This window comes from Nanorana parkeri, unplaced genomic scaffold, assembly GCF_000935625.1.
Source record: "Nanorana parkeri isolate BGI_ZX_2015 unplaced genomic scaffold, ASM93562v1 scaffold683, whole genome shotgun sequence".
Lineage (NCBI taxonomy): Eukaryota > Metazoa > Chordata > Amphibia > Anura > Dicroglossidae > Nanorana > Nanorana parkeri.
In genome coordinates, this window is record NW_017306951.1 from 882,771 (window position 1) to 892,545 (window position 9,775).

The following is a 9,775-nucleotide window of genomic DNA, read 5'->3' on the forward strand; positions in this document are numbered from 1 at the left end:
CACTGATTTGTTGCCTTTTTAAAGCATGACTAGCAATTTTTAATTTAACACTAGAGACTCAGTAATAAAGATGTTTTGATGTCAGTTATGGCTTTGATAGATTTCAATATGCCTCTTTGCAGGGACAATGTCCTTGCATAAATCAAGATTTGTATGCAAATAATCATGTGACATAAGGCATCCTGGATAATCAAATGCTACATGGATAGCGTAATTAAACAACTAAAATAGCTGCTTAATAGCAGTAAATGTTTAACAATTCCCTGTACAGCTCTAATGGCTGATAACTACCACTAAGTGATAATAAATGTACAAAGATTACTGGATGTCATTAACTATTTATAACCTGGATATTAGCAAAATATCCATCTAGGACAGGTCTTCTATGTGTGTTAACAAACACAGAGCTGCATTAATTTCTGTATGCGATATCCAGAGTTCTGTTTTATTATTTAATTTCAACATTCATGTTGACTATACCTTGTGACTTGCAGATAGCCATTATAGTGAACACCTACAAATTCAAGTTGCATCGGAAATTGCATATACCTAAATTACAAAAATAGCTTAAAATGCATACTCACTGAAAATAGCTTGACTTTAAGCTCAGTATGGTTCAGTGGCAAGAAGTAGCTGCATGTGATGAGAGGTTTTCTCTCTTTATTGGACTGACAAGAGATAAAGAAACCAGAGATGTTGGACTGTGTCAATTTCCATGGTTATTTCTGACTAATGCCCATCAAAGGCTATGGAACAGAGCTATTTTGGCTGAAGCTTCTGTGGATGAGTGATTCAATCCTTTTTCAAGTTGCTGAAAGACAAATTATATCTGTCATCTATCCATAGGTTGAAGATGGGTCTATAAGGTTCCCTGCTATTGAGGAGTGGTTAAAAAAACAACCCCTATAGAACTCAATAGAGAGCACTAGGAACTGTAATTTACAATTCCTATTCCTCAAATCACCACAATGTTGAACAGATAAACAGTGTAATAAAGGCTATAGTACACTGGTGATCACTGCATTCTTTGAACTGTTTGCTTGGTCTGTAAAGACCCCCGAGAATCTAAAGTGAAAATAAAAGTAGTTTCCATTTTTACATTAAGACTACAATATAAAGAGTATAACTAATGGAAAAGAGACAAAAAGAGAAAAAAACACTATCACATAAATAAAGTATTTATAACATTGGTTGACAAAGCAGTTCTTTTCCAAATGAACAGTAATATTCATATAGCTCGTAATTGCAGTCTACAGATGTTTCAAAAGTGTAATTTCCCATTATGCAGTTGGTGTCTAAAATTGTAGAATAGTGTGGTTCTCCAACATTTTACAACATAAACAGCAATTTACTAGCGTTTATTATGGAGTGTTTTATAACAGCAAGCTTGTCAATCTCGTTTTATCTTGTGAATCAAGTTTAAATCTTTCTACTATTAGGATGGCCCAGCAGTGGATTGAAGATGATGAAGAGGAACAAATACGAGAAAGGAGGAGACGAAATCGTGATGAACCAGCAGCAACCAGAGTAGTGGAAGTCTCTACTGGAACTGACGGGTAAGCACATCACAGCTACTTGCAATTCAGACCCAAAAATACCAGTCTAGCAGACATGAATGATGGTTTTGGTGGTAGCTATGCCAAGATCTAAATACTGATGTGTTGTTTAAGATATAGAATATATACACCCGGTTTTTGTCTGTTATTGAATACTAAAAAGGTTATCTCTCCGATACATTTACATTTGTTCATGTTTGATTCTATCTTCTATCGTTACATCACAGCTCCAGTTCACAGTCAACTGCTTCAGCTGCAAGCCCCAAGGACAAGAAGGAGTTAATAAATAAAAAACAACTCGAGAACCGTCAAGTTCAAAGTGAAGAAAAAATTGAAACACCTAAGAAACACCTTGAAAGCAAAAAGCTAACCGGCACTGATGTAGAAGAAAGAAAGGTACTTACTACAGAAACACTGGAGGTAAAATTACCAAAGAGTGCTACACAGGAAAACCAAAAGGTGACAAGTAAAGAAGAAAGCCAGAACCATGCCAATACATGTAATAATATACCGAATCATACAGAAAATACAACATCTGATAGCCAAAAGGAAAGTATCTTATCGAAAAATCAACAGTCTGTGGACCCTGAACCTGTAAAAGGAACATTACAAAATCATCAGAATGTAAGGAGACTTAACCACAAATTCAGTAACTGGAAAGAAAAGGACCATCCAGTTACGGTCCAGAAGGCACTGCTTCAAGATTCCAGCTCTCAAATCAAGAAGAGTCCTGAAGAGAAGAAATTGGAGACATCAGATAGTAAGGTAGTTAAGGCGACATTAAACTCACATCCCCCTCCCCATGCTGCTGTAAGGACTTGCCTTAAATGATGCCTCTTGATCCGATCATCTCTTTCCTTCCAGTAGTTTTAAGCAGTCCCTCCAGCACTGGTGCCGGTCTCTGATCCAGAGCAGACTGCTGTTTCTTCCTGTCCCACGGAGTCTGTCCGACATGCATGCTCACGGCTGCATGCATTAACTTAAGGTGCCTATACACCTTACAATTACCTGCAGATTTTTGTCTCTGATTGCATTTTCGTCTGAAAATCTGCCAGTTGATGGGAAAAGCACAACCTCAATTACTGTACAACTGGCAGACTTTTGTCTTTCAAGCAGGCTAGAAATGTTTTTTCTAGTTGGACGAAAACCGACTGGGTTAGTGCTGTTGTTGTACAACAAAAATCTCAAGATGAAAACTGCACATGCTCAAACAAAAACCTGTTCTTTCGATCGATGAAAATCAGCCAGTTAGTGGTGCTGATGAGCGTTAAGTGCGAACTACATTGGTCTGTGCCTGATGGGCTAGTTGAACGAAAATTGAATGAGTGTGAAATGTCTAGACAAAAAAAGTTGTACAATAGTTGTACAATAGTAGGGCGTATGGCCACCTTTACAGTGTGTCTCTCCTCCTCTCCCCGATGCTGATCTCAACTGGGCATGCGCCCGCACACATCCTCCTGCACGGCCGATCGGGGCAGCTGGATTCTGCAGCTGGGAGCGAGCGGCGGAGACAGAGGTAAGTTTTACCTATTTGGTAACTTTTTAATTTTTTTTGCATATATCTACTGCTTACTAGCAGTAGATATATGTAAACAAAAAACAAAAAAACAAAACTATAGCTAAATGCACAGTGGACTTTATTAAAAGTAACCGAAAGCTAAAAACCGAAAAGCACAAAATATACTACAACTCTAGAGCTTGGTATAAACGGTTAGAACTTTATACGAACAAACATTCAAGAATGCCGTCAACAACTTGACGATTGTTGTCTGAATTTGTTTTGAATGTAACTAGGGATGCACCGATATTGGTGCCAAATGCTCTGATGCCTAGCCCGATACTTCCGGTATCAGGAAGCCGGGCATGAGGTCATTACACGCTGCCCAGCTTCATGATTGGCCGGGAAGCCTGCTCCATGTTCCCTTGTCACTTGTGTCTCCCTCGTTACTTTCTGATTGGCTGGGAAGCCGGCTTCATGCTCCCTCTTCACCTCATGACGAGGGAGCATGGAGATGGCTTCCCAGACAATCAGGAAGCCGGCTCCATGCTTTCTCGTCACCTAGTGACGAGAAGCATGGAGGCGGCTTCCCTGCTAATCGGGAAGCCGGGTGGCGAGTCTTTACACGCCGCCTGATTTCCTTATTGGGACTTCCGATATCGTAATTTGGTATTGGCGAGTACCCCAAAAAAATATCAGTACTCTTACTCGATACCGAAATACTGGTATCGGTGCATCCCTAAATTTAACATTTGATTTGGGCATGAATAGAGTTTCCCAAAAGACAACCAAATTCACTGTCAGAATTTTCAGCTTGAATGAGATAAATAATACATTTTATTATCATATGCTGTGTTTGTTTTATTAGGCACAAGACAACCCTGCACAAGGAAAGAATTCCAGTGGCACAGTCAGTAATTCAGTGAGTACTACACCTTCAGAACCACAAAATGAAACAAACACACCACCCAGTCCTGGAAGTCACTCTAAGTACAAGACTCAGGTGTTTGTTAGGTATGTAAATCCTTTATACTTCGAATTATACTTAGAATCCAATGTATCTGCTTCTGCCTTTGATTTTTCTACCTTTATTCATTCTGTAATTATACCACTTTTTTTCGTTTCTGATTTGGGGGGATTAGAACCCCTGACAGGTTTTACTGCTGTCCAGGACACCATTAGAGAGCTTTAGCTATAGTTACAATTTAGAGAAGAAAGGTTTAAAAAAAATTAAGGGTTAAGTGCACGTGTTGATCTAGGCGTGAAGATAAGAAGAAATACTCACCTGAACCTTGGCCTTGTGGCAGTGACCGCTCACCTGTCTCCCTATCTGCTCTGGCTTTGGTATGCCCCGAGGTGTGTAAATGTCTAATAGACCTACACAGGTCACAGGTCCTTAGAACATCAGAGCCCAGGGAAGATGAGGCTGCAGCGACTGTTCTAGCAGCCAGGTGGGACCGAGGATCTGGTGAGTATTTTATTCTTTATTTTCACCCCGTAGACAAAAAAAGCACTTCATTTTTTTTAAATTTTGAAGCTCTTCTTTAAGTGCAGTCTTAATGATGAGAGATTACCCCATTCTTGAGTTGCTCTGCCAGTTGTATTGGCTGTATTCTGAAGCCAGAAGAGGAATTACACTACTGTTTTTATGTACGTTTTCAGTTAAACACCTTTTTTTGTCAATGTGTAGGAGAGTTTTTGCAGCATGTGGAAGGTTTGGTGCTGCAACACTTTCATAGCTTAACCTCTTCCCGACCAATGATGGCATTATCCAGTCACGATCGATCAGTTCATTAACGACCGGTGCCGGGAAAATTCCTTAATTCGTTACAATGGGTAAAAGTTTTTATTTTTCATTGATTCCTGTCCCCCAGGGCAGTACCCGGATCCCCATACACTTTATTTGCATATAAGCCCTTTTAAAGGGGACAATTGTTTTTGAAAGTTCCACCCCCATTGACTTGCATTGCGTTTGAGTTTAAATTTGGACTTTTTGGATGTTCTATAGTTCGAATTTGAACCGGCCCTTCACTAAATGTAAACACAGCAGGTAGTGGGTGGGTGCAATAGCCAGCCTACTATTGGCTATTGCAATTTGAAATAGCCAATAGCAGGCTGGCTATTGTACCCACCCACTGCCTGCTGTCAATCAGCAGTGGAGGGGTGATTGACAGCAGGCAGGTTTTCCCCACTCTGCCACTTCCTCCTGTCATGCTTCACCACATTCCCTGGGCTAATACCAGAGGACAGCCAGCTTCCTCCACTCACCTGACAGAATGAGTCTGGCCACTGTGCCCGAACCCATCCATCAGCACTCGCACTCTGTATCGTGAACTTCCCCCCTCTCTGGCTTCTTTCTCTCAGACGGAGACAGCTGACCAGTGTCCCCTCCGATGACCACTGACTCTGCCGCTACAAGCAGGGGAGAGCAGCTTGGATCGGAGGAGACATAGACCACAGTGGGCTCATAGCGGGGAAGAGAACAGCTGAACAGAGTTTGACAAATCGATAATGATAATTGTTGACAACAATTATCATTATTGATTATCATCAATTATGTCGATTAGTTGTTGCAGCTTTACTTCATAGATTATTTAAATACAAACGTTTTTACAGCTGAACCTACAAAAGTACTCTTGTGATACTCCTCCTAAATTCCAGTTTAGCATAACTGCTTCATGGGTTAGTTTTACTGCCTTTTAAGTAGGTCATATGATAGATGTTTCTTGAAGGCATCAGCCCATGGAAACATGATTTAACATGGGACGATGCACTTAAACAAGGCTGAAAACTAGTGGTATATTGCGGTAAGATGCAGATGATAAAGCTGGGGTATTTGTCAAATGAAAATTTAGCTAGAATATACATTTTGTGAACTTGGAGCATGCTATAATGTTTTGTATATTGTGGTATTCCATCTCCGAGGTTTTACTGGGAAAGTGCAGCAATATTATTTGATTATTTTATAGTTTAACCGTTCCAGATTGATGCATTGTAAAACTTATCTCAGTGTTAATGCTTTGGCAGTGCCAAACTGGGTCAAAGGATCTTTGTTTTGACCATATGTGGTTTTTGGCAAGCTGTAATGCATGTTGATAAATAGATAGATAAGCTAGACTTCTGTAAATCTATAGACTTTTCAAACTTGTATGTGTGTAGTATGTTTGGCTATGTCAGACTCCAGAGAACTGTTATAACCTTGCAGTTCTATAATAATATAACCAGTTAGGTACTCACATTACCCCATTCATTTGGCTTGGGACTCAGTATAGTTTTCTATCCCATGGAGTTTATAGGACCTTTTTGACTGCAGCACTGCTGCAATACTGCCAACCATGAATAACATATTTAGACTGTCTTTCAAAGTGTATTAGTTACAGTATAGTTGCATGTATGTAAAACTGCATATGAGCAAATTGTCGGAACTTCTTGCACAGCCTCACAGATAAAACACAAGCACACAGTCTGATATACATGCTGCACACGGCTTAAAAACAGGAAGGAAGCCACAGCTTTTTTTTCTACCTTATTCAATACAACAGAGAATCTACCATAGATATAACAGAACTTATAAACACTGCCATCTAGTGACCAAAAATGTATACTGCAGGAGTTATTGCCATAAACACAGTCATGTGTATTCTAACACAAATTATATACATTCCTAAATGTATGAAAAGCAGATTTGTATGCCAGTAAATATTGAATATTGGAAGTAGAGTGAGATGGCATTACTGCTTTACAATTTGGTCAAGGTTGCCAGCCATCCAAGAACTTACAGATAGTAAAAGCATGCTGATTGAGGTTGTCCATAAAAAGTATTTATGTTTTTCTGTATGGAGGCTGTCATTTATGGCTTCTTTCTGTGCAGACTCCCTGACCAAGAACAAGTTGGAGTTTTAACTCCAATCCATCTATACTTGCTGCATGCTTGTTCCAGGCCAGTGACTCAAAGTGTTTAAGTCAGAGGAATTTAAGCATAGCATTTTCAAAAGGAGGTCAGCAATGGCAGCTTTTTTTATTTCTCAAATTTACTTTAAAGCTGAACACTTACAATTTTCATGTCACGTCACTTATATACAATTACTGAAGTACCACATTTCATGACAGTTACCTCATTGTCTCATGACTTGACCGACTAATCTATAGTAATAGAAACTGTAATACATTCTACTTGGGCAATAAGGAAGTAGTTCAACCGCAACAGTCCAGTTTGTTTGTGTAGTGTGAGCTCTCTAAGCCTTGCCCAGGCATGGTTAAAGGAGAACTATGGGATCAGTGTTTTTCCCCATAGTTCTCCTTGGGGTAACGGGAGGACACAAACTAGCGTCCTCCCGTTACCCTAAGCTCAGTATACCGCGAGCTACAGCTCGCGGTATACTGAGACGCCGCACCTGGAGCGGATAAGTGTTCTTCACTGCTTGGAAGAGGTGGTCTGGGGCATGATTCACTTGGACTCCAGTACAGGTTGTGTGCGGGCAAAACATGCTCGAGTATTGAAATATCAATAGTCACAGAACAATTAATTTAAGCATGCCTGAGAGTGCTTCCTTATAGCACAGTTTGAGCGCAGACCAACGGGTAATTGGGGAGGGGTGACAGTCGTACTCGGGCACGGTTGAGTACAACTGTGCCATGAGTACACCCTAATATGCTGTGGTCTAGTTTTTTTCTCAATAGGGCAGCAAAGAAGCGAACAAAAAGGTATTTGCTTCTCAGGAGGGGGGCTAAAGCAAACATTTTACTTTTTTTGTATGAGCAAAATGTAAGTTTGCCATAAGTCAAAAAACAAGTTGTATTTGTTTCAGGCATTATAGCATCGTATAAAAAGAAATATATAAAATGCCATCACACCACTTCAAATTGTTTAATTTAGCTATAATTGTATGGTCCGAGAGTATGAGAACATATGCAATATGTGGATTTATTCTCATTTTTATTGTGACTCTATTAAATGCTAACTGTTCAAATATAAACTTATTTTGTATTTTTAAAGCTCTGTGAAAATTCCACGGCGTAGCAGTAGCAGCTGTAGTATCAAAAGTCCTCCACCTTTGCCAGAAGCAATAGAGGAAGAACCATTTTCAGAGACCAAAGCAGTGAAATCTGAAGTTTTAATTCCAGCTGTGCCCAGCTTAAATCTGAACAACAAACAAGTAAGACAATTATGCGTATCAGGAATTTTCACTGTTTATTTTCATGCAAATTGTGCCACTGTCAGGCTCAATGCTTTATCCTCCTCTGCCCGTGAAAAAGAAAAAGACACAAATGTAGAGGGACCTGAAAGAGTTGTGGAGCTGAAGAGAAGTGCTTGGCACAAGACATTACAGTGACCAATTGGGGAAAGATAGTACAATGACCTACTGGCAGAAGAGGGAGGGGCAAGGAAGAAACTATTATTGCCAGAACTGACTCACTTCACCCAAACTTCACCCACTGATGAAGCTCCCTTTGGATCGATTAAAGTAAACACATTGTAACAGCCCCACATATCAAACCTGAATCCATGATCATAAGTTCACTTACTTGAGTAAAAAAGTTAACGCAATTATTAAAAGTCCAGAAGCACTTATAATCATCCCAGGATCAGTAAGGTATATTGGTGAATGGCTTAAAAGGTCAGAAATATCGGAGTTGCCATTGCTGAACTCCTCCTTAAAATGATATCTGCCTCACTGTTTTTGGCTTCAATATTGTCAGAGTCACTAACCCAGCAAATGTATGCTGGAAGTGAAGTCATAACACATTATCTGCATGCTTGTTCTGGTTCAATGACTAAAACGTATTGAAACCAGTAGATCAGCATGACAGGCAACTAGCACTTCAGACAGAATGGTCAGCAATGGCAGTTTACATATCAATCTCGTAAAACACTTCCTTTACCCGTGCCAAACATCCCTTTCTAGAGAATTAGCAATAATACTTAAGACAGCCATACCCTATTAGAATATTCTGGTTCAGCCTTTACTAATTTACTAAAGAAACAAGTTGTTCACTTAAGGTGGCCATATACTGTACAACCATCGCAAGACCTTAGTCTTGCGATGGTTGTAAAGGGATTAAAAAAACGTACGATCTGCCCATCTTGGACGGGCAGATCGCACTCTCGATCATCGCAAGCCACGCTCCCTGAGGGGCGGGCTTGCGATGACTGTAATGAGGGACGGGCTTACGCTGACTGCAAACGGGCAGTGTGCGTGTGCGCACACCGGCCCGTTCGGCAGTGTCGAACCAGCAGGCCACCAACTCGCCGAGAATCGTACGATTCCCGGCGGGTTTTCAAACATGCTGGTTCGATGGAAGACGTGCGACCGTACAGTAGAAACGGTCGCATGCCTTCCATACACTGCACGATTCTCGTACGATCGCGGGATTTCCGGCGATTCTCGTACGAGAATCGTGCAGTGTATGGGCACCTTTAGAAAAGTAAATGTTCACTTTTTAAAGTGAACTGAGCTTAGAAGATAAGATGCAGCTGTTTAGACTTCAATCAACCAATCATGATTATGCATGATAAGGAACCCAATAAATCTATTGTTTTGTGTTATCAGCTGTTTTCTGTAGCAGATAACTGATCACTTGTCAGTGACAGCTTGTTGATATGCTGCTTACAGACTGAGCAGAATGGATAAATGTAGTCAAAGATAAAATACTGTTACATTTAATGTATTGAAAGCACAATTTTCTAGTTATTTATTTATATACTGTATATATATATATA

At 40.1% G+C, this 9,775-nt stretch overlaps 1 protein-coding gene and 1 long non-coding RNA gene across 2 annotated transcripts in view; both read left to right on the forward strand.

Moving 5' to 3' along the window:
- The window catches only part of LAD1 (ladinin 1), a 36,890-nt gene extending 33,014 nt beyond the window's left edge, over positions 1-3,876 (forward strand). The window contains exons 2-4 of the mRNA XM_018563640.1: positions 1,440-1,556; positions 1,784-1,952; positions 3,826-3,876. Of these exons, the coding sequence (XP_018419142.1) occupies positions 1,440-1,556; positions 1,784-1,952; positions 3,826-3,876 (337 nt within the window). The remainder of the gene's footprint in view (positions 1-1,439; positions 1,557-1,783; positions 1,953-3,825) is intronic.
- A 50-nt stretch (positions 3,877-3,926) lies between these two features.
- The window catches only part of LOC108792789, a 9,052-nt gene continuing 3,203 nt past the window's right edge, over positions 3,927-9,775 (forward strand). Inside the window, exons 1-2 of the long non-coding RNA XR_001941587.1 lie at positions 3,927-4,068; positions 8,051-8,210. This is a non-coding gene — a long non-coding RNA (uncharacterized LOC108792789). The remainder of the gene's footprint in view (positions 4,069-8,050; positions 8,211-9,775) is intronic.